Here is a 25555-nt window from a genome sequence, read left to right on the forward strand (position 1 = left end):
GACTGAGGAACACGAACTGAAACATCTTCTGCTGGACCATTTGAGAGCAGGCTCTCCGACTGATACATATATATGGTTATGCCCTTTTAAATCTGGCCTGAACACCACCCACCAATGATTCATAGGCGGGGGCAGGAAGAGAGAGACTCTATTTACAGAGCAGGGAGATCCTTCAAGGTGTCAAAATCCACTGTAAAGGGTATTCAGTTGTTCCCTAGAGCACAGAGCTCCTGGCTGGTGGGTACTCACATGCTCCACCACTAACATTCCCAAGCAGTCTCTTCATTAAGAAGACTGTGGAATCTTCAAATAATCTCTATAAAAGAAAGACTCAGAGGAAAAAAAAGATGTAGACGGCTCCTCTTCTCTGGGTGACCTCTAATTCCCCCTCCCAAACCTGTTTTCCCCTCTTCCTCTGTAACAGACTCTCGGCCTGCACACGGCCACCCAACTAGAGACCGTATCTGCCGGCCTCTGCAGCAGCAAGTCTGGCCACATGACTGAGTTCTCGCCAAAGGAATACTTGCAGAAGTGCCCCTTCCCGGTCTTGGCTTTGAAACGCCGGCAGCCAGAGAAGACAAGGACTCAAGACCACGGGAAGCCACCCGCCCCTGCAGAGCCCGGAGACCACTGAGCCCACGTGTGGGAGAGGAAGTTCCATCTCGTGTGAGACACTGTTTGGAGGCCACCACAACAGCAGCTTGGCCTGAACATAAATGAACATGTCATCTCATTTTCTAAAATTCATGTGGCATATTCATTTTTAAGTTTGTCAAATATCTCTGCCTGACTGAGTGACCAATTTATGTAGCCTAGTTCCTTCTTAATTAAGATTCCACGGTTGCCCCTTAGATTCTCCTATAATACTGACTCATCTTGTAGTCAGTGAAAAATCTTTCGGTCTCAGGCCCTCTGTTGCTATCCTCATTCCCCTTCTCCCAATTCACCTCATGCTGCTTTATTTTCCTTGTAGCACTTTCCCACATGCGATATAATCAACTGTCTGCCTCTACTTGGAAGCTCAATTCCAGAATGAAAAGAAAGCCAAAAAAAATTATCACACATGCTCACAAGGCAATCCTAGGTGAAGGAAGGCACCATCTTCCCGCCCAGGCTAAGGTGTTATTAAGACTCAATGCGGGGAATTAAACTAATGTCTCACAACCTAAGTAAAAAGGCATGAAAACTAAAATGTAGAGTGAAAAAAGCCACCAAGTCTACAGTATTTCATTACAGCAGCCCCAGTGCACGAAGAGAAAGGATGAATCTAGAGTGAGGAGAGAGCCGGCGAGATCTTCGTGCTCTGGGAAACGGCAGAGCCCTGCCCTTGAACAGGACACCGTCATCCTTCCCTCCACAGGCTTCATGTACAGGGGCTGCTCCAGAGACATACAAACATATCGGCACCGTGCCTCCTAACAGAGAGATATTAAACAAAAGCAAGGTGGGGGCTTCCCTGGTGGCGCAGTGGTTGAGAGTCCGCCTGCCGATGCAGGGGACGCAGGTTCGTGCCCCGGTCCGGGAAGATCCCACATGCCGCAGAGCGGCTGGGACCGTGAGCCATGGCCGCTGAGCCTGCGCATCCGGAGCCTGTGCTCCGCAACGAGAGAGGCCACGACAGTGAGAGGCCTGTGTACCGCAAAACAAGAACAAAAGCAAGGTGGGATTTTTCTAAGAAATGCCCCAAATCCATATATTCAGCTACCTGGTAACAAATCTTCATATGCAACAATACTCTGGTTTTTAGAATCTTGTGTAAACATTTAATAGACACTCTCAAAATAATCTTAATAGTCTTCAACATTCACAAAACTCTTGTATCCTATTATTAAAGTGCATCTTCTTTGAGGACTGGGGTCAGGCCAACAGAAAAGGAATAAGAGATGAAGAAAGATACGACAAAGTCAGAGGGAGGGAAAGGAGAGCGCGGGGTCAGGGCTTTGCAGCTGGTTACAACAAGGTCCAATGTCCAGCTCTATCTGCTAGCTGGCACACCTAACTTCTGAGTATTTCTGTTTCTTCGAGTAAAATGAGACGATTTGGGCACATTCAAAAAGGGATGCCTGGTTCTTGTCACCAGAGCCCCTAATGTGGAAGATGGACGGCAGTTTGCCGGGACTCGCACCATATGGGATTTTAGTTAATAAGTGGAGAATTCGACACTTCCTTCCAACTGTAATGTCTAAAATTTCACAGACTTCAAAGCTCCAAAGAAAGTTACCACTAAATAAATTATTGTGGCATTAAGAATGAATAAACTAAAGCATTTAGAGACTAGAATTGCTGTTCTGAAAGACTCAATGTTGGAAAAGAGTCCCCACAAATCATTTTATACATGCCACAAATGAAATTCACTTAAGATAATAGTAAATCGAATTATACAAAATGAGGCAATTTTCTACATTTCTGTAGTATTTCCCAAAGGAGTAAAAAAAAAAAAAAGAAAAGAAAAGCTCTTTGTGTCATATGTATATTTACAGAAAAGCAGCAAAGGAAGTCATAAAATTTGTCCAGCTGCTTTGCTGCTTTCTCCATCTTAATACCACTGTTTATACCATATTAAATTTTTCCCCTGAACTTTCCTTTTGACCAACTGCTTTTACGGTTTATAACATTATGTGATTTTTTTTTTTTTAAATTGGGTACATAAGCCTTTCAGAGATACATACAGTTCTAGAGGTTCTACCTTCCCCCCCAAAATACTAATTGTTACTATTACTGTGAGAAAGTAAACTCCTTTTAACCAAAGGGTATTTCTTTTCTTAGTGAATAAAAATCTGTGTCAACTGTAACCACCAAAAAACGCTAGCTTCCTTCAGCTGTGAGACCAGTGAAAACTGCAGACCTACCACCCTGACAACCGTCTAGCAAGCAGAACCCACGCTCTAACACTAAAATGATAGATCAGGCCTGACTTGGAAATCACCACTCACCCAAAAGCCCAGCTTTTACAGGACGGGCAGGGAAAGAGCGCTGATCCGTTGATTTCACCGCATAACCACGTGGGGATGAAATGTCAGGGGCTAAACAACCGTGTGAGATTTTTTTAATTTGTTTTGCACATATTGTGTCTCAAGGACGACTTAAGTAATGCCCACGATTTACTGGTTATTTCTGAGCACCTCATCAGAGGCCAACATGTAACCATGTTTTATCACAAGAGGGGAGTTACAGACTGTGACTTTGAGGTCATCCTACACCGGAGCTGCCTCTACCATGTGTGTGGGCTGGACACCTAGGTCCAGACCAGGTAGGAGACACCGCCACTGGCAGGGGTCCAGCTCCACCACAGCCACACTGGGAGCGCAGCAAGGCCTCTCTGCGTGTGCATCCGGTAAACAGAAACATGCGTTCCTGCTTGGCCCAGCGGCAGCTCCCATTTGTGATACTGTGCCCGTCTCCTACCTCTGAAATGAAATTTTAATTTTTAAAAATTCTAGTTCTGATTAATCATAAATGAAGATGTTCCACGCATATTTTAGAAGCGACGTTACCATCCGAAACATGAAACAATGATGGGGTACCAGCTCCACAAAAGTTAAAACCAGTTTTAGAAAATAAGAAACTGTTATTAAGTCAGACACAGCAGGCGACATCCTTCATGGCTGCTTGGAATGAATTCACTGGTTTCCCATGAAATAGCAAAGCTGTCTTCAAAAGCAGATCTATATGCAGACGTAAGCTGGGACGAAGTGAGAGAGTGGCATGGACATATACACACTACCAAATGTAAAACAGATAGCTAGTGGGAAGCAGCCGCATAGCACAGGGAGATCAGCTCGGCGCTTTGTGACCGCCTGGAGGGGTGGGATAGGGACGGTGGGAGGGAGACGCAAGAGGGAGGAGATATGGGGATATATGTATACATATAGCTGATTCACTTTGTTTTACAGCAGAAACTAACACACCACTGTAAAGCAATTCGACTCCAATAAAGATGTTAGAAAAGAAAAAGATCTATAATTTACAGTAACGTATCAGAAGCAGAAATCCCTACTATAAGGAATAGTTTGGTCCTTTTTTCATGCAACTTAAAAGGGAAACAGAAATGTAAACAGAATTATCTTTACAAGCAAGACTGACTGAGAAGACCTCTGATGCGTATTAAACATCCAGCGTGATACTTACCAGGTCCAGCGCGGAGCCTCCACCAAGATATTCCATTATTATCCATAATTTAGTGTCCTACAGAAAAAACAAAAAGAGAGGCAAATTATTTCTTTTAATAAAAGCAGAAAAGATTGTTTTAAATAATCTAAGGGTATTTTGCTCTGTCATTTTGGAACTAGAAAATTTTATAAATACACAACAGCGAGAAAAGTGCATCCGAGTGAGAACTGGGTGGGAAGCCTGCACTGTGCCGGAGGGGCCCCGCACCAGACCCCCCCGGCAGTGCGCTCCACAGCTACCGCACCAGGGCTCCGAGGGGCGCGCCTGTTTTCACACCACCTCAGTGGCTGATCCTCTGGCACAGAAGGGTTTGGGAACCAGTCCCCAAGGCCAGTACCATGCACACCCATCCCGCCCTGAGCATCAGACAGGAGGCGACCGGAGCACAGCCCTGGGCCACCTCCCCCCCCCCACTCCCCCCACGCCTGCAGCTCTGAGATGCGCAGAGGGCAGGTGGCATGGCTGGTGCGGCCTGTCACCCACTGCCTTGCTCCGGAGCTGGGCGGCCACCCTGAAGGCCGCCGTCCCCCCGCTCCGGGATATCCAGGAGAGCAGAGAGGCCCGAGCCTTGCCCCAGTCCTCCAGCCCCCTCACCAGCCTCCGTGTCTTGCGTCTCTTCCGTCCGTCTCTCCTGAAGCCCCACAGCGCCCATGGCTTCCAGGGTTCTTTTCAGACACAAATCCCAAAGTGCTACTCCCTTGAAAGCCAACAGGCTAGCAAACACCCACCCAGCCCTCCCGGGGGATGAGGGCACACCGGTGCGGGGTCAGGAGCACACTTCCTCTGAAGCCTCTGACTGGGCGCCTGGCCGAGTGAGTGCCCGCGCCACAGCAGGCAAGCTTGAAGGCTGGGGGGGCGCGGTGACCTGCCACGGCCTGCGGTGCCCGGTCCACAGCCTCGGAGCAGGTGTGCAAGCGCCAGGCTGCTTCCCTGCTAACGCGACACTCTCGGTTGCTTTCAAGCGCATCAAAAAGAAGAAAAGCAAACAAAACCCTTCCTAGGCTCTTTGGTACCTTCAGGATGGAGCTGAGCCCGAGCTCTTCAGAGCAAGCAGGGCCCTCGCCAGGCCCCATCCTCGCTGCTCCCTGGCTCTAGCAATGCTGAAAGTTTTGCTCTTCTGGACTGAGGCGCAGTTTCCTCAATCAGGAAAACCCTCACCAGCTCCCCTCCCCCCCTCCACTTTAGCACCTCTGATCTTCACGTAGATTTGCTTGTCTGTGTTTCCCACCAACAGCAAGCTAAGTGGCTGGGAGCAGCGCCTGGCACGCTCAAGCCCAGGAAAGGCGGCCTGTGGCACCTGTAGCGGAGGAAGCGCAATGATGCTGACTGCGTGTTCACTTCAGGGAGGCACTCGTGCCTGCGCTACACTTGTAAAGGAAGTTTCTTTTAAAATTAAAAAAAAAAAAATTAATTAAATTTAAAAAGAATTAAAAAAATTTTTTTTTTAATTTTAAATAAATCCTGACATCCGGGGTCAAGTCTGTGATATTATAAAGAAACAGCCCCAAGTTTTACTGTATGTGGAACACCTTCTCAAGTCTTTAAACGCCCTTGACTCCTGATATGATGAAGACAATTCCAGTCTAGACTGGAAAAGGCACGGAAACCTTACTTGATGTGTTTGGGGTCTACCTGATAGACACAAACATTTACTCACTTAGTATTCATCCAGTCATGGGCACCAGCCTTGAGCAGGCTCCATCACCCCCTGCTCCTGCTTTCAAGAGAACTTCCTAGCAGAGAGAGCATTCTCCGGCCCTCCTTTATTTCACAGATACGCCCAAGTCTTCCCCAGGCCAGTACTTCCCAAACACCTGCTCCTGGAAAAGGTCCATGCTACTCCCTCTAGACACCCCAAAAGCACCTTGTTGGAGAGAGAGAAAGCAACTACTGCGGGGAATGGCCAACACCATTTTTGACGGCACAGGAAAGCTAAATGGTTTTTCTATAAGGAACTTGGGAGTTTACGTTTCTACTCTCATTCTCTTTTCTACGGCACCGTCTGGCCCAGCTCCCATCCCTTTTACTTTGTGGGTGTTGAGGGTGAGTTCCCTACAACGAGATCAGCTCTGGCAGGCAGGCTCCCCCACCCCGCATCTGCACCTGTGGGGAGCTGGAGCAGAGGAACAGGACACCCTGGGAAACGGTCTGTGTTGACTCGGAGGTTCAGGGTCATCTCACAGCTTCCGGAAGCAGCGAGACAGGCGACCACACCTCATCCTCCGTTCCAAAGCTCCAGCTCCCCACTACCTACTCAGGGAGCAAAACAACCCTTTACACGGCTCGCTCTCCTTTCAGGGAGTCATGACAGGGGACAGAGTGACCTGTTCTCCCGTAACCCTCAGGGGCACTTCAGCAACAGCAGAACACCTGGCAAACCAGCTGCCCCCAGCTGAAAGGCTTTATAAAGCCCGGGCCTTCACTGCACCTTCCTGGAGAGGAAGATGCAGTAAAAAAGACCAGCCCCGCTTCTCTGTTCATCCAGCTCGTTCCTGGTACCAGACAGGCCAGGGCCTGAACGCTACCCAACACGAGGTCCGCCAGATCTGGGGGGCACTCAGGAAGACAGCACTAGGTCCTTCATTCAGGCCATTGCTTTTTAAAGACTTGGCCAGGTCCTAGGACCCAGGTGCTTTTCTCCCCAGTTCCACCAGTCTGGGAATGGAAACTGCGTCAAGAAAGGTTCCACTGGTCCCACCTCTCAGCTGAACCTGCCTTCCCACCCCACGGGGTGTGCCGCACGCCTCGGCCGCCAAGCCAGCAAGAGAGTGGGGGAAAGCCCTGGGGACGAGGGCTCAGCGGCCTCACCGGCTCTGTGCTCCCCGCAGCCGGTCCCCGTGGGGAGCTCGTCTCTAAGGCGGAGGCCAGACCTCCAACGACTGGCGAGTCACAGCTCCCAGGAGTGAGCCCCAAGCGAGGGGACAGCAGGACCTGCCGGGTCACAGAGGCGGAACCAGCTGCCTTTTAAGATGAACCGAAGGATGAGTTGGCACCGGGGCAGGGGTGGAGGGAGGGAACGAGGGGGTCAAGTGCGGCCAGCCAGCAGGTAGAGCAGGAGTGCAGCAGCAAGAACCTAACGTGGAGGGCGAGGGGAGGGCCCGAGAACCATCCATCCTGTAGCCTGTTGCTAAACACTTCACACTTCCCCCCAGAAGTCACCGGAGGGCACCAGGGCCGGCTCTCGCTCTCACTCAGCCCTCGAGGTGTGCAGGGAAGAGGCCAGGCGCAGCGAACGGCGCGGGGGGAGAGGGGCTGGACTGGGGGCGGGGCAAGGCTGGAAGGCGGGGCACAGGCGGGGCAGGCGGCCTCGCTCAAATGGACACGGGCAATGCCCTCCACCGACAGGGAGTCCTGGGGGAAGCGGCAGAGGACGGGCTGACAAAGGTATCCACGGGTCCTTCACGCAGCGAGGGTCACTCTCCTTTCTCTTTAATGCAAAACCATCGCTGGTTTTAAAATAGCTGACAGCTTCTACCAAATTCCAGTATGAATTCTCAACTCTGTGGCTTGGCGGACCAACCCGTGCCAAGCACGGACCCACCCGCCTGCTCCTCTCACCTCCAGCTTCTCCCTGCGCCCAGCTCCAAGGCCCGCAGGCTTCTGCACAGCTGCTCCCACTGCCAGGTGTGCCGCCCGCCGGCCTCTGAGGACAGCATTCGGGGTGACCCTCTCCCTCCTCCGTGCTCCAGGCCCATGCTCTGTCCTCACTGTCCCTGCCTCAGGGAAGGCAGCCCGGCTCACCCTCCGCCCAAGACTAGCCCCACCAGCAGTGCCCTCGGTTCACCCGCCACCTCCCATTCCCACGGGTGACCCCCAGCCCAACCGGTGACCCCACTACGCCCCTGGTCACCTCCCCCAGCACTCTCCTCCATGGCTGCATTCCTCTGGACTCAAGCTTTCTCCTTCTCTAGGCTGACTCTCTCCCAGGGTCCCAGCGAGTCCAAGGCTATTGGGTCTGCTTGGCTCCACCCTGTCCTGGCTAGAATTCCCCAACTCTAACCCTCAGCGGCCGGTTCCTCCTTCTGACCCAAAGGGAAGGGTACTAAGAACAAGCTCTGCCCGCCTCCCACGCCGACTGGGACAGAGATGCCGCGGACGTCATGAAAACCAGGGGCAGAGTGGAGGCCGGGTCTCAGGATGAGTGGAGTCCTGCGGTGCAGACAGGACCTGTGCCGCGTCAGCTGGCCCCCGCGCAGCACCTCCGGTGCAGCACACTCATTCAACACAGGCAGAAGCGGCCTCTTAAATCTGCCACCAGTCACCATCCCAAGTAATAATTTCTACCACCCACACCCAAAGAAGAAACATTCAGAAGGGAGTAAATGGACCGGCTCAGGAAAGTAAAGATGGGCTCTGAGGGCTGCAGGCCAAGCGCTCCCCGCGGCTCCGGCACGGTTTCTCCTCTTCGGCACCACCGGCACTTGGGGCTGGATAACCTCTGTTGCGGGGCTGCCCTGTGCATTGTAGGGCGCTGGGCAGCATCCCTGGCCTCCACCCGCTAGAGGCCAGTAGCACATCCCCAGTCCTCAGGGCCAGACACCACCCATGGCCTCTGGGGGCCAAAGTCACCCCTGCTGAAAACCACTGAACTGCCCAGTCAATGTCCTAAGCCTGAAGTGCGACTGCTCGGAAGTGCTGACCGGTTAATTCTCTCCTCCCCTTGGCAAAGCCAGTTGTTATACCCTGCAGCCTCCAGCTAGGAGACCATCACTAACTCACTGTGAGACACCTAAGCTTGGAGTGCCTCAGCCAGAAAAAAATGGCAATAATCTGTATCCCTAACCTCACGGTTCACCTGACAAGAAAATGAGATAATGAACGTGAAAGCACTTTGCGAAGCTCGGGGTGCTAATCACAGGCAGAGTGCTATGAGCCCCCTCAACAGCCTCACCCGTACGTGCCTCGAAATAACCCGGTGAAACCGAAAAAGTCCAATTAACAAGACGAAACGGCATTTCTCTGCATGGGAGTTTCTGAGCGGAGTAAAATCTTGAACAATGATTCATCCACATTCTACACCAGAATGAAAAAATAATTACTGCCCTACAGGCCTTGAGGCATGAGTGTTAGAGAAGGATGGTCTGGTCAAGGGACACACGTGACCTGCTCGACCAAGTGACCAAGCACTGTCACGGCCCAGATGCAGAATCGCTGCCCTCATAAAACCTGCCAAGTGAATGACGTGTGAGGTGCTCTAAGGAAAATAAGAATTCTTAAAATAAGAATGATTTTAATCAGAATAATTTCATGTTTAAAAAATGACCCCAGACAATGGAAGTTACGAATGGCCTTGTAAGAGAATTTTCTCATGAGGGAAAGAAAACAGTTATTTATTTAATAACTTAAGGATTCACCACTTAAAAGGCACCAAAGTGTGTAAAGCGAGGCGTCTCCCTCTCGCCCCTGGCCCCTGGCTGTCCAGCCTCCGCGCCCACCAGCCTAGCGGCGCATCTTCCGTGACTTCACAGAAATATCTCTGCAAATACCTATCAGCTCCTTCTCCACTTCTATCCAAATGTAACGCTCTATACACTCTTCTATACCTTGCTTCTCCTTGCAGCATTCTATACTTGTCCATAAAGTAATTCCCTTTTTTTTTTTTTAAGCCGTAACTAACCCACACCCTATTGACAACACCAGGTTGCTCCCATTCTTTTGCTATCAGAACCTCGAGGATGTATCATTTGGGGAGTTGCTGGAGGCTGAGTCAAAGGAATCCACTTGAATTTAAATAGATAATGACAAATTATTCTTCAAAGCTCCATTTGTACCGCCTCCAGCAACGTGTGAGAGCTCATTTCCCTTTTCTTTGCCAACGCACCATGTCCCTTGACAATATAATCCAACTATTTTCCAGTCATGCTTAGGAGGTGAATGAATTGTGTCCCCCTCCTAAATTCATATGCTGAAGTCCCGACCCTGAGTACCGCAAAATGGGACTGAATTTGGACACAGGGTCTTCAAAGAGGTGTAAGTTAAAATGAAGTCATTAGGGTGGCCCCTAATCCAATGTGACTGGTGTCCTCATAAGAAGAGATGAGGACACAGGCACACACAGAGGGACGACCGTGTGAAGACACAGGGAGAAGACGGCACCTCCAAGCCAAGGAGAGAGGACTCAGAGGAAGCCAGCCTGGCCGACACCTCGACCTCAGACTCCCAGACTCCAGATTTGTGAGGGAATAAACTTCTGCTGTTTAAGCCGCCGGGTCTGTGGCGCCGTGTTACGGCAGCCTGAGCAAATGACAGTCATCAACCCATTGCGGGGGGCCGGGGAGGGGGGGCGTATCTCACAGTTTGCCTTTCTCTCATTGTAAGGCTGAACATCCTTATATTGAAGAGTCATGCATGCTTTCTTTTTTTGTGAGCCCTTATTATCCTCTGTCTGTTTTTCTATTGACCTAATATTAGGGGAAGTAACCTCCTGTAACATGAGCCACAAACACAGCATTTTCCTCACTTGTCTTTTGATTTTGCCTTTGGTAGTTTTTTGCTCGTGGAAATTAATTTAATGTACACACACAACATCAACAACAACACCGCTTACAGGCAAACCTGCCCTGCACTGCCTGGAGGTGTTGGCTGAAAGCTGGCGCTCCCCACGTTCACAACCCTCACGGCCTTGACAGACGTCAGACGACGGAAAGGTTAACACAAGGTGAATAAGAAAAGGGGTGGATTCTGCACCATGAACAAAGATTTTTACACCATGAGTTCTGAAATGAAGTTAAGCTCTGCTTCTGCATCTGCACGGTAAGCAAAGGCTGAGCCCAGGAGGTCTTACTAAAACAGCGGGGCGTCACAGACTTCCTTAGGAGTGTAGATTTTAAAGCAAAGGTACCTTTTTGCTGAGATGCTGTGCATGAATCCAGACGCTCGAGCCCGGGTTTGGATCCTGCCTCTGACCCGCACCAGCTCTGGGACCCTGAGACCAGGTCCGAAGCCGCCTTCAGTTTCCTATCTGCTCCTGGGACTAAAGAACACCCACCTCAGGGGCGCGCCTGGCACACAGCAGTGCCCATGAACTTGGGCTATTAATAGCACACTAACTTTAGAGCGCCCCCTGTCTGAACTCAGGGCCACTGGGAGGCTTGTGAAACGAGGAGGCAGGAAACGGGTATCGAAGCCCAAACCCCACCTCGTTTTACAGTCAAAGCAACTCCCTGACATTCACGGCACCTTCCAACTGCACTCAAGGCACAGAACACGACCCCTGGCCTCAAAAAGAGCTGATTTAATTGTTCCTCTGCTCACAGATGCCAGCATTCCTTCAGTGATTCCTGCCTCCTACGCACACAGTGTCACTGGGGGGGTCTGTAAAATGAGTAGGGCTCAGGCTCTTTTCCTAAATAAATCACTTTTCGTAATAGAAAAGTGGGCAAATAACTACCACCAGCCAGCCTGTGGTGGGTACCACAAAGACACAAAATGCTATGGGTGTTCAGAGGAGAGGCCCGTCTCATCAATTACCTACACAACAGAACTAATGGGGAGAGAAGAAAATGAGAAGATCAATCAGAAAATCAATGGCCAACAGGCACATGAAAAGACATTTAATGTCGCTAATTATTAGAGAAATGCAAATCGAAAGTACAATGAGGTATCACCTCACACCAGTCAGGACGGCCATCATTAAAAAGTCTACAAATAAGAAATGCTGGAGAGAACGTGGAGAAAGTGAACCTTCCTACACTGCTGGCGGGAATGTAAATTGGTGCAGCCACTACGGAAAACAGTATGGAGGTTCCTCAAAACCTAAAAATAGTTTCCATATGATCCAGCAATCCCCCTCTCCTGGCATATATCCAGACAAAACTCTAATTCGAAAAGATACATGCACCCCTATGTTCACAGCAGCACTACTCACAGTAGCCAACATATGGAAACAACCTTAATGTCCATCAACAGATGAATGGATAAAGAAGATACAGTACATATGTAAAATGGAATACTACTCAGCCATAAAAAAGGGAATAATGCCATTTGCAGCAACATGGATGCAACTAGAGATTATCACACTAAGTGAAATAAGTCAGAAAGAGAAAGACAAATGCCATACAATTTCACTTACATGTGAAATCTAAAATATGACACAAATGAGCCTATCTATGAAACAGAAACAGACTCACAGACCTAGAGAACAGACTTGTGGTTGCCAAGGGGGAGGAGGCCGGGGCGAGCAGATGTGAGCTTTTCTGTATAGAATGGATAAACAAGGTCCTACTGTATAGCACAGAGAACTGTATTCAATATCCTGTGATAAACCAGAATGGAAAAGAATATATTAAAAAAAAGAATGTATATATGTATAACTAAATCACTTTGCTGCACAGCAATAATGAACAGAACACTGTAAATCAACTACACTTCAATTAAAAAAATAAATTAAGAAAACAGGAAATTGAAGCAGGATAAGCATGGGGGTGGGGAATGACGACGGGGGTGGGGGTGGGGGGGACGACAGCCCAGCCTTCCGCTCTTTCATGAGGCCCTAAAAGGACAACACTGGTCCAAGACAAAGTCTCTTAGTGCTGGAAACAAGCATGGAACAAGAGAAAGGCCACTACCTGCAAATACCAACTAAAATGACACTGCGCTATTAATAAAACCTGAAACGGCACAAAGAGAAACAGATCAACTGGAGATTTCTGGATCAAATCCTTAGGAAAAAATCAAAAGCATCACTACGAATTATCCAAAAATACTGGAAACACTACATACACCAAAAGCTATACAATACAACCAAAGATTTATTCAGAGGAAAACACAGTTTTATACATTTTCATTACCAAGCCAAAAAAAACGGTGTGGGGGGTGGAGAGAAATTTTAAGTGTTCAATATGGAAGTTAGGAAAGAAGGAAAAAAGAAGGAAACCTAAGGAAAACAAATAAAGATACATGCTAAATGGAAAAGTATTAGAATGAGAAATCTATTTTATGTTTTAAATAAACTCCAGGTACTATAATCAAGAAAAAAATAGGTAACACTAATTTGTAAATATAGCAGTAAAAAATTACGGATGGAAACACTTTTAAATGCAAACAGAACAGGTCACAATGTTTTATTATAATAAGTTTAAAAATCTACAATGAGGGCTTCCCTGGTGGCGCAGTGGTTGAGAGTCCGCCTGCCGATGCAGGGGACACGGGTTCGTGCCCCAGTCTGGGAGGATCCCACGTGCCGTGGAACGGCTGGGCCCGTGAGCCATGGCCGCTGGGCCTGCACGTCCAGAGCCTGTGCTCCGCAACGGGAGAGGCCACGGCAGTGAGAGGCCTGCGCACCCCCAAAAAAAAAAAAAAATCTACAATGAAATAGATGATTTCTTTGTAATGTATGAATTAAAATTTTCTCAAGAAAGAAGAAACGGGTGGGGGAAGAAATGGATCAATTAACGTCCTCTAAAAATATCTATATAAAGAGGAATGAAGGAGGGAAGAAAGGATGGGAAGGAGGCAAATGATTTTGCCCTTGAATGTTTTAAAAGAACAGAATATTCTAGCAACTCTCCTGAAGCACGGGACTTTTCCTGACATCGCAAGGTAACACGGACACCTGGAAAAGGTTATCATCAGTACAAGAGGAAGAGGGAGGTGCGTTTCTACATGCCAGGGATACGGTGCCTCCTGGGACAGAGGGCTGTCATCTCAAGAGAGGAGTTTCTAGAGAAGAAAAAGGTGCTTTTGGAAATGAACATTAGGTGTGAGAGTCTCCGCACATGTGAAACGTCTGCATCGTATTTTCTACCACCCACTGCCTGCCCAGCCCCACCAGGCCTTGGGCCTGCCTGTCGGCCAGGTCTGCAGTGCTTCCCAGAGGCCTGAGCCCTCCTCTGTGTCCGCTCGCTCCATCACCATCAGAAACCTGACATGACAGGGAGAACACAGCCAGAGCTGCTGTCCTTCCAGGCCATCTCTCACCGGCCCCCACCCCCGACCACCAGTGGCCCAGTCGGCTGGGACCAGGACACTCGTGGAAGGAGGGGAGAGTAGAGTCCTCCAGGGCCTGGGGAGAGCCACACCCTCCTTCACCACAGGCTCTGAGGGGACAGCCCCGGGGCGCCTCGGGTCTTCCTCTTGGTGCAGCAGGCGGGGTCCCAGCCTCAGCCCGCAAGAGTGCGACCCCGCAGCACCGTATGCTTTACCGAAGATCCTCATGAGGAGTATTTCATTTGATTCTCCCGGTAATCCTGTCCGTTTAGGTAACCAGCATCTTCCGCTTTGCAGACGCGGATACCTCGTTAGCGCGGGCAAGGGGAGCAGCTGGGGCCCGAAGCCAGACTTAATGTTGAGTCAGAAACCTCAACAGCAAGAACCACAGTAACAAACATCACAGACTCCATGTGACTTCTAAAGGACTCCTGTGAAGAAAACATGTTCTAGGGTAACTGTTCTTAACTGGTTTCCTTTCAGAGAGCAATGAACTCTTATCTTACTGCCTGAAAAAAGACATCGGTTTACAAAAGGTCTGCCTGTGACTTGCGGGATTCACACGCCCTGCTCCCTCGTGCCAAGAATAAGAACTTCTGTCCTCATGTGCTGCAACAAACTGGAAAGAGCGCTGAGCCGTCCCTAAGACGCTCTTCTCCGGGTTTACGTCACAGGCTCCTCTCTCCTGGAAGAGGCCGCCTCCTAACTGGGTGCACGTGTGCGCAATGAGTTTCAGTAATTAAGTGCCCCCGCCCCAGGTGCTCCTGTCTTTTGCATCAGCACATATTCGCCACAACGGCAACAGATATGTTAATGGGAAGTTTCCGTGCTGAATGCTGGTTAAAAGCGAAGATGGATAAAAACATCTGCTTAAACGTAAAGATCCTCACAAGGTCATCAGGGAACTACACTTACAAATGACCTAAATCTGAGGGAGCAGAAAAGAAATAACAGAGAGAAGCATGGAAAGGGTGCCCTGGGAGATGAAAGAGGAGGACTTGACTTTCCCCCCTTGCTCTGTCCTCATAAAAGAGCAAACACAACAGTGATCATAAACTGCTACGTCAAACAAGTCTGCCATAATCATAAGCTAAAAATGTTCTCTTCCTAAAAGTGAAATACTGCTAATAATTACAAGATTCTCTTTCTGCCAGGTGAAGATTTTAACGGCTATTACACAGCATATGTCAGAAATATCCACCACAAAACCATAAAACCAAAAGAAGTGACTACTGAGGGCTCAGTACTAACTCTCCGATAAAGACCCAGCCCAGAGAGATCAGACAGGACTGGCAGAGGGCAAATACGGCTGAAAAAGAAGACTTTATTGTGTTCTGCAAATTTAAGAGGTACCTTCAGTGTTAAGATAACGTATGGCATTAGAAGATTCACGCGTAACAGATGCTGTACTTCAAATGCACGGGTGGCAAATTCATATTTATACTTTTATCTCCATCCTTCAGGGTATTTACCATACCCTAACGGTAAACAGCTCCCAAAGTAAGGGACTTCTCCTGCAACATGCCTGAATGTCCGGTGCCGGACTGTACCGAGGAGACGTTTCTGCTATCTGAACTCTCACTCCCCTTCCTTCCAACCTCCTGGCCACCTCACTCATCTTTATTTTCTGCACAGTTCTACCCCAGAATGAACAGTTAGATAACAGGCACATGTTCTCGATGTATAGTAAGTTCGTTAACGATGAGCTGCTGGACACAGTCAAGCTACGCTTGGATCGGACGTGCAAATCCGGGGCACCCTCCCTGAGGCAGCCCTGGGGCGCAGACCTGAGACTGCCGAGGTGATACGGATACGTGTCTCCTGCCCCTACACCCGACCATGACATGAACCACCACCACCCCCAGCTCCATTTCTGCCTCGGTGAGGCAGACTCCATCACAGCACATAAGTGTCCACAGAGCCCCATGCAGACGCCTAGAGAAGAGCCAGCCTGAGTGCTCCGTCTGGCTCCGTGGTCGGTCAGTAATGGCCGTGACAACGTGCGGCTCCCAGACAGGGTTCATTAAAAGGGCCTGGTTCGAGCAGTCCATGTTTCCATGTTGAAGCAGATGTCCTTACTCACCCAAACGCCTGAAAGTCCTGCTGTGCTGCGTGGACCACTGAAAGAGGAGTTCTTTCCCCTCACCGGGAGTAAGGCTTCTCTTTGATTACATACCAAGCACTCCTCATTACATAATCTAAGTAAGGTTTGTGATCTCATATATGATACTGGTTTTTTTTTTAGAAATTTACTTAGAAATATAGAAGTTTTAGAAAAGAAAGCATATGGCATAATTAATCATTTTACCCGAATACATCAGCTGTGTTTAGACACGTCAGACGAAGGCTTGAATAGGCAGAAGATGTATGTTGAGACAAAAAGAACTAGAAATACAATTAATACTTATTTTAAATTATAGGCAACAGCCAGAAAACAGAGTTGAGTTTCTTTTTGGTGAAGTAAAATATTTAGCCTAACTGGAATTTTAATTCATTCAACTTTCTGGATAGAAAAGCATAAAACGGAGCGGCCAAATGTCTTCAGGGACTCCCTTCAATTACACTAGGACAGTGTGTTCGGGGGAGAGAAAGGAAGCCATGGCCCCGCTCCCCGAAACGTCTGGACGTTCTCTATTATCTTTGGTGCCGAGCCGACCTTTTTTCTTCCCCATGATGGAAATGAAACGTATTCCCCTGTGATTTCAAAGCAAGATTTACTTGGGGATTAGTTTAGTCCACCCAAAAGTAACTTGTTTTGCTTCTACCCGCGGTCACCCTGGAGTCTGATACAAAGGGCTCCCTGTATCTTTTCTGTTTTTCCCAGAAACGCAAGGACAGATGCTTGCAAGCTAAAAATCACTCAGAGAAAACAGATGTTCTTTTCCCTCTCCCAGAAGTTGCAGCTGTTCCAGGTCCATGGGGAATGCGGCAGATGACTTCCAAATGGCAACGGAAGCTGGGAGGGTGGCTGTCACAGTGTGGGCACGGGGCTCCCCCAACGTGGCTGAATGACTGAGCAGATCACTGCAGGGAAATGAGGGCCCCGCTAGCCTGGGGGTGGCAGGCGGCTCACGAGAACCAAAGACACCCTTGTCTCTACACTTGGAATCAACGAGTATGATGCCCAAGACGACACAAGGCAGCAAAAGTGGAGGGAGACTGTTAAAATCCCAGCCGGAGGCACCAGGATAAAGCTTTTGTTTGTTGCTCAGAGAAAGGCAATCCTCATGGAAGAAAGCAGCCTGACTGCACCACCAGGGCAGACGGAGGCCAGGGCTCCTGCAGAGGGAAAAGCTGTCCTCGCAGAGTTGCAGGAGGCCGGACGGGCTGTAGCTGCCAGTTCTTCGTGCGACCAAAGCCGGTGACTAAACAACTGAGCGCCCACGGACTCTGCGTCCCCGGCACGGGCTCTGCCCTGGGCCAGCACTGGTGCTCCCTTCTGCGTGTGGACCGACAATCTGGCCGCTCTCCACAAAATAAAAACAACAATCCAGCATCTGGGAAACTGCCGCTCAAAGGACGTTTTGAAGAGCTGCGCGTCTGATCACGTTTATGAAAACGTGCATGAATTTCCTCCCTTTTCTGAGACTCTACCTTCTCATGTTCACGTCACTTACGTAGAAGCATAAACCCCAAACCCATTTTCTTTAGACAGTATAGAAAATTAATGGGGGCCGACAAATAGCGAACACAGAAAGTAGCGGCATGGACGCAGGGCAGATATTTGGAAGGAACTCTGAAATCAACTGTGTTTAAAAAGAACAAGCCAAAAACCTAGGAAAACAACCCAGCGGAATCACAAACAGACGATAAAACGGACCAATCGTATCGCTTCCTGGCACACCTCCCACTCGCCCCGCCAGGTTTTAATGTACTTAGAGTCTAACAACGTGAGGTCGAGCATTTCCAGAAGCAGCAGGCGTTTTCCAGAGTCCTCTCGACTCGGGAGGCAGGTGGCCCGTTTACCTCAAATGATGAGTCGCGGTCCCTGAAGACCAGACCAGGAGAAAGAGCCGGAGGCAGAGCTCCGCGACCCGCCAGCCCCTCGGCCTCTGCCCGCGCTTCTGCGGCCCCCAGTGCCCGGGCGAGAGCCGGGGCGGGCCGCTCTGTCCTCGGTCCCGCCGGGAGAAGCCCACAGGGCAGGCCCGGGGAGGCTTCTCCCACAGTAACCTCGGTCCCTCCGTGAGGCCAGCTGCTTGCGGGAGCGGGCTGCGCAGAGATGGGCCGACACCGGCCCCGGCGGGGACCGCCCGCCTGCTGGACGGCGCGCAGGAGCCTCCAGGCCCGGGCGGCAGGGAGAGCCCCGTGGCAGGAGGCTCTGTGGGCCCCTCCTGGGCTGCCGCCCAACACCCCCCTCGGGGGCACGCTCCCAGCCCACCGCCCCTGCTCTCCTGCCGGCAGGGCCATGGGAGGGGCCGCGGGAGTGACTGGACAGGAAGGGGAGGGAAAGGAGGGACGGGAGGCAAACCACCCCAGAGAGCCGCTGGTGAAGCGCGTGCTGGTGACTCTTGTCTCCAGATTTTCCGTCTCTCAGAGCCCACGGGTGATTTCACCAGGGCCTTCGACATGGTTCCCTCGAAGACAGCTTCAAACAAAGGCCTAACGTTCCTGACGTGCTCACCCCTTTAAAGCCTGAACGTGTTTCTAAGGCATCTTTGATGCGTGGCCTGCTGGGAGGGGACCCTGCACCTCGGGCATTTAAATCGGGTTGTTCACAAACACAGTCCGGCCACAGCCCCGAGATCCCCGTTCAGGGGTGGGCGGGGCACTGGCAGGTTTTAAAGCCCCCTGCGTGTTCCGGCTCTAAGTTATTACTGCCTCTGGATTAAATAAGCACCTTCCAATCAATCCCTTCCTAATGGGAACACTTGTGACGCACGCAGACCTGGCTCACGAGAGGGAAGAAGTCCCTGCTCTGCAGGTTGAATGTGAAGCTGCCAGGGGACGTTCTAGGGGGACCGTCCCGGCAGGCGTTTCTCTAAGTGGATCTGAGGCCTAGGGAGAGTCCAGGCAAGGCACTGAGATTTGGAAGCTCGGGCAGTAGTGAAGACCCTGGACTGGATGAGTGTGCAAAAGGACAAGCAGGAAAAGGAGGCCAAGCACTAACAGTAACCAAGGAAAAGAAAGGCGAATGAGACACTAGAAATTCCCGTCAGAGGAAGGCTGTCTCGTTCCCCAGACCTGAGGGCCCATGGCTGCAGTCCACCCCAAACAAAGCGGCTTATTAACCTTCGAGTGTTCATTAAAGGAACAAAAAGTGAACCACACCCCCACCTGGGGCAGAGAAAATCTTAGAAACATCTTTGGCAAGCTTTTATGAAAAGTCAAGACAAAAAGATTTTAGGGAAATGTGGTATTCATCACCCCCCAACACCACCAAGCCCCCAACAATTTCTGTTAGGATTTTACACCTACCATAGGCTTCAGCGCTTGTATCTTTGTGTTTCCTATGAACAAGACACGCACAAATACTTTTACAGCTTATTTTCTCTCAAATCCCACAGTTGCACTCAGAAAACTATCTACTGAAACATAAAACTGTTTAAAACATGAACATGCTATTTCAGTGATTGCCTTTTGTATCATGCTTCATGGTCCTTTGTCAATTTATCCAGTTTTTAAACCACCAACATTGAAAGGCATGCTTTTCTAAAGATGGCATACCAGCAGGAGACCCACAGAAAGCTGTTACTGGGTGCTAACTTGGCATCTCCGGACTTATGTTCTTAACCACAGTGGATGCCTTCTAAGGCTCTTCCCAAGTGCTGACAAGAGAAGCTACTTCCAGAGGGCTCCGTCTGGGGATTTTATAGAATTGAAATTTACCATGAGAGAGAGAGACACAGAGAGAAAGAAGGGTCCCACAAAGAAACAGATTTAGGAAATGCCACATACTGAACTTCCCTTCAAGGCTCAGCAGCTCTGAGAATACTGTCACGGAAACCTACTAGACCCAACGTGTCCAAACATCTCATCAGGGAGCACCTACGAACATCTTCAAGAAGGGGGCTCATCCAGAAACACTCCCTTAGCTCGAACCCACATTCAGAGCCTTCTGGCAGGTAGAAAGCAGCTCTCCAGTCAGTGTGAGACCCTCCCCCATCCACCCCACCCCCACCAATCCGCAGAGCCCAATTATATGCCAACTATGTGATAAAAGTGAGATTCAGCCTACAGACGAAGACTGAACAGGCCCGCATACAGCGTGAAGGATACTGGTGGCAAATTGCATTATTCAGACTCATGAGATCCGTGGGATGCTCACATTTTTTGATGACACGTCTAGACTTTTACAGTCACACACCTCAACGTCCTCCAGTGCCCACACCTTTGCTTACCACACACAATGAGTAAAACATGTATATCCATGTCAGACTAGCCAAGATACTGTCTTTCTAGAAAGTCTGGTGACTCAAGTTATTGCTTCAAGTTTGAAATGAGATACAAGAAAAAAAAGGAGAGAGAGAGAGAAAGGGAAACTACAACAGAGGGCTCCAACGATGCTTATATCACATCATTCACACCTCTTACATGTGGTTTGAAACTCTCGAATCTCTGATTAACCAAAGTGACGAAACACAGTTCGATTTTCAGGAACCGGGGTGGGGTTCACATGCACAGCCTCGCAGGAGTCCCCGAGGTGGCCGGCCAGGAGCAGGACCTCAGGGGGAGCTGCAGAGAACCTGCACGCGCCCTCCTCCCATCCCCCGGAGGCCCCTCCTCCTACTCAGCAGCAAGAGGGTGGCGAGGGGGGGCACTGGGAACAGCCGAGAGACTCAGGGAGGGAACTAGGGCAGCAAAGAGGCGAAACCCACCTCTGTCAAATGTTTCCAGTGTACTTTTTTTTTTCTTTTTTTGGAGCAGATAACCACACTACCTCTATAACAAACTAGGAGAACTCAGCGCATGTATACAATTGTCTGCTGTGGTCGAATACAGTTCAAACTAAGTTACCTGACCTTGAACAACACTCCTCTCTGGCCCTGCGGTGAGACCAGCACACAGGAGTCGCATGTGCTGGCAGGCGTGCTACCTTGTGTGGCTTTCCCTTCCCCCTCCTTCAGTCGGGCATCTTTATTACGACAACCTCCTTGCTATCTCCCTCCTCCCGGACTCGGGCTCCGGCCACCAGAGCACTTATTCGGGGTGATAACTGCCTGGTTATGCATCTCCTTCCTTCACCAACCAAAGAAGGTCCAGGTGCAGAGCCCACGCCTGCATCCCTGGCCCAAGTGAGGCGGGGCAGCAGGGCTCCGAGTGCCCAGAAGCAGGGAGGCGTGTGACACGGCAGCGGGGGGACAGCTGACGCGAGGGCCAGGGACCCTAGAACCTGGGCCTTAGCATCAAGGGAGAGGACGACCTCCGGACACAAATGAACAACACAGTCAGAACGTGCTGCTGCAGGGAGAGGCAGCGCTCAGAATCCCCAGGACTTGCTGCACACGCACAAAATCCCACTAGCAGTTTTTAAAAAGCAAACACCTGTGGGCTTGCCTGTGTGGAAAGACACTTCAAATCCCAAGTCATTAAGGGCTCACACACCTCACTGAATACGTTGGAAACATTTTCGGCTCGGTTTTCTTCAGTATGGCACAAGCGAACACTAGTTAAATGTGCTCTAGGGGGCTTCCCTGGTGGCGCAGTGGTTGAGAGTCCGCCTGCCGACGCAGGGGACGCAGGTTCGTGCCCAGGTCCGGGAAGATCCCACATGCCGTGAGCGGCTGCGCCCGTGAGCCATGGCCACTGAGCCTGCACATCCAGAGCCTGTGCTCCACAGCGGGAGAGGCCACAACAGTAAGAGGCCCGCGTACCGCAAAAAAAAAAAAAAAAAAAAAAGGGCTCTAGGGGGGCCAGTCTTAAACCCAACTGCCAAAGATCCCCGTTTACCAAGAGTGCTTTTTAGAAACAAGGTAAAGATAGACACAACCCTGCACACTTGTGGTGCACGCAGGAGGGCCAAGGGACCCAATCATTTGCTCAAAGAAGACAGCAGAAAGTCAGGCGAAGAACGTGCCACTCCTGTTGACAGCGACTCCGATGAACCCGCTCTAATTTCCCCAATGTCAAACGGAGGCAGAAACTTGATTAAAACCAGAAAAAGTAATATCAAACTTGGTTCGCTATTAAACCAAGAAGCGAAGCTAGAATTAAATTCACTTAATAACCTCCAGTTCATAACCTCCTGCTCTCACATGGAAGTTGGGTTGGTACTGGCTCCCTTATATTAAAGCTGTTGTCATTTTCGTCAGACAGTCCACGAATGAAAGAGCAACGGACTGCAGATGGCTTAATGCACCTCTTAGAAAGTAAACACAATATGCGGGACCTGGAAAGTAAAAGAACACGTAAGAACCAGGAGATGATCCTCCCAATACTTTCCACACTAGCCAGAGCGAGCGCAGCTCCTAAGTGTGCCCAGGAGCTCGGGAAGGAGACCCTTACAACAGTCAGAAAGATGATCTTAATGGGTTGGAATAAGCTACCTGCCCCACCCCACCCCAAAAGTTAACAACGAAGATGTTTCCTTTCTTAAAAACGTGCACAAGTTGTCATAGAGGAAATGTCCGCGGGGAGGCGCCTCCCTGTTCCTCATGACTTGAGTCACCCCTCTGCAGTGACTCCCACTGACCAGAGCTCCCAGCAGCCCCTCCACGCGGTCCCTCGTGCTCTAGAACACAGCCCTGCAAAAACCAGGCCCCCGAGACCTTGCAACCCTGCACAGCCAGCAATCCTGCAACGCCCACTGGCTCACTCCACTCGTCACTGTCAGAAGGGGAGAAGTGAGGTCCATTAGCAAAGCCAGAAAGATCACACTCGGGTTAAAACCCATTTCTCTCAGCAGCCATACCTCCCCTTCCAAAGTTTTACATTCAACCAGTATAAGTGAAACGACTTCCAGCACCTTTTCCCAGGGAGACAAGTGAAAATTTCTCCTCTTTTCAACCGGAAACCTAAGCTCTTAAAGACAAAAACCAAAACAACAACAAAACTTTGCTAGGAAATACACTCATATTTTCTGCTGCATCTACTCCTTGAAGAATAAAGCAATACGGCAGGAGGACACAGGCTGTGCCGGCAGCAACCAAGCCGGTCCAGGGCTGCAGTCCGTTCCTAGGGAGACGAGGAGTTCCCGTCTGCCGTGCCTTCCCCTGGGTCAAGATCTGGAGCAACACCTTCTAGAATCTGAGAGCTTGGTCTCTAATTTGCACACGCACCAGACTCAGGCGGAGGACCCACCACAACAGTTGACAGCAGCCCCGTCAACAGTGTCCCTCCAGATCAGGCAAGAAGGGAAACAGACTCTGTGCAAATTTGTCCCCAAAGCAACAGCGGCTCACAGTGACCAGAGTTAAGCCCGACGTGCGGTGAACTACAGACACAGAACCACAAAGGGCCGACCGTGAGTTCACAAGCACCACCTCAGGGGAATCCCCGTCCTCAACCGGAGAAAGCGACCACAGCTGCCTTGCACTCCACTCATTCCTAAGCCCCGTGGAAACAGGGTTACTTGTTACCTGATGAGGCGGAACCCTAGCCCTGGCTGGAAACAAGAGAGAAAGCCTCAGGGCCTCTGACACACGTGCACGAGGTGTGGATGGGGGCAAAGCTCGGGCTGACCAGGAGGGCGCACGTCTGCCTGGGCGGCACCGACAGCAGCTTACCTCCGTGGAAGTCTGTCCATGTTGGGGGCATGTGCCCACTGTCCATCGGGCTGCCATCCCTTTGAGGAGAGGGAGACATGGATGGGAACCAAAGGATCTTCTAAAGGCAAGTTCTTACCGCAAGCTGGCCCAAAGGTCCCTGCAATCAAAGAAATCATTGTGGTTTTGCATTTGGCATATTTATGCCCCTTTTCTTCTAGGGACAAGTCTGTCAGCCTCTGAATGGATCTCCGCTTTCAGAACACAAAGTGTCCAGAAATACAGCTAGCTCCACCTAGGTAAGGAATACAGGAGATGGGAGAAGGGCAAGGGGTCTTCAAGGCACACCCTGGTGCAGAAAGCGAGCGTAAGAGCATTTCCTTCTCAAAAAAGAGCCAGAAATCAATTGTTACTTTTAAAGAACCAACGTTTTCTACCAAATATTTCAACACAAGCAAACTCCACCTCTTCATACCCGTTCAAAAAATGGGACCAATAATGACTCCAAAATCTACACGGCACTCTATACCAGCCCTAGCTAAAAGCAAGGGAAAACGCTTCTATACGAAGAAAAGAATGTGGGTGATTAGCTTCCATAAGCACTGGTCTATAATCAACCTCGCCATCGGCCTAGCTCCGCTGAGTCCCATTTATAATGACAGGGAAAATTCATTAGATCGAATTGAAGCACGTAATCAGAAAGTCAATCTCACACTAAGTCAACAAAAAATCATCAAAGTCCAGGAAACTAAGTTAAATACCACAAATGCTTGGTCTACTTAACAGGTTACATAAATTGCTTTTAGCAATTCAACCTGCAGTAAGCCAACCACCACCCAATGCCAAAACATCAATACTTCCCAACTAACTGCACAGCTAGCAAAGCTGTCTATATATTCTACTGCATATAGTATCAAGAATTTCCTTCTTTTCAAAAAATTCCTCTTTCCTTCAAAGAAATACCTGAAGATGTTTGATACACGCCACCGCAGTAATGCGAGTAACAGAAATCAGAACACTCTGTTTCGTCACCTGTGCATCAGGCATACAAAGAAAGGAGGCATTTCACAGGCGACCACAGAACCATCCTCAGGTGAGGAAAAAGACAGGCGGCGCCAACAGGACAGCTGCGGGACCACAAAACCAAAGGGGGGTTCTCGGCAGAGACTGGGCGCAAGCAGAGGTGTGGGAGGGACGGGGCCGGCCCGCAGGGCTGGTGGGATGGCGGTTCTGGCCGCTGAGGCGGCTCCAGGGCCGCGAGGGAAGCCAGATGCCCGGCACCACCGGGGACTCTGCAGCATCGGCTAGGCTTCTGATCTCCGTCAGAGGGGCCACGGCTCCTGGAACAAATGCAAATTCGTGCGTCCGACACACATGAGCTACAGAGTGAACATCAGCTCTGCGTTAGAGATTGAATAAAACAATTTCCACGTGCCAGGCAAGAATTTCTCCCGTTGGACTACCTGGGAAATAAGGTGGCAGTAAGTCAAAATTCCACACTGGGACAGTACGGCCCTTTGAAGACAACATCTTCCAGCCTCGGAACCACGGCAAGCGTGACACGGTGACCCCGGGCCAGGAGCCTGCAGGTCCCCCATCGGGCTAACCTGCTCAAACTTCTGGTGGGCGCTGCACGGCTGCGTGCGAAGGGAACGCGGACGCGCGAGCCGATGCCCGATTCCACAGAACGGTGGTGGCGGACGGCGGACGCTGCAACGCCGGCCACGGCAGCCACCGAGGGCGGGACCCACGGAAGCCTCCCTGTCCAGCCCTCTCCCTTCTCGGGCCCCTGGCCCTGGGACTCTGGGAAGCCCGCA

At 50.2% G+C, this 25555-nt stretch overlaps 1 protein-coding gene across 2 annotated transcripts in view; it reads right to left on the reverse strand.

The window, feature by feature from the left end:
* STK24 (serine/threonine kinase 24) overlaps nucleotides 1–25555 on the reverse strand; it is a 102160-nt gene that overhangs the window by 21403 nt on the left and 55202 nt on the right. Inside the window, exons 2-3 of one of the 2 annotated variants that reach the window (XM_059995752.1) lie at nucleotides 23760–23898; nucleotides 4129–4185 (exon numbers count right to left, since the gene is read on the reverse strand). In XM_059995752.1, coding sequence (XP_059851735.1) covers nucleotides 4129–4185; nucleotides 23760–23816 — 114 coding nt within the window. In that variant the 5' untranslated portion in view covers nucleotides 23817–23898. The remainder of the gene's footprint in view (nucleotides 1–4128; nucleotides 4186–23759; nucleotides 23899–25555) is intronic. The other variant, XM_059995751.1, reaches the window with a different exon arrangement.

The sequence above is a fragment of the Delphinus delphis genome, chromosome 18 (genome assembly GCF_949987515.2).
Source record: "Delphinus delphis chromosome 18, mDelDel1.2, whole genome shotgun sequence".
NCBI lineage: Eukaryota > Metazoa > Chordata > Mammalia > Artiodactyla > Delphinidae > Delphinus > Delphinus delphis.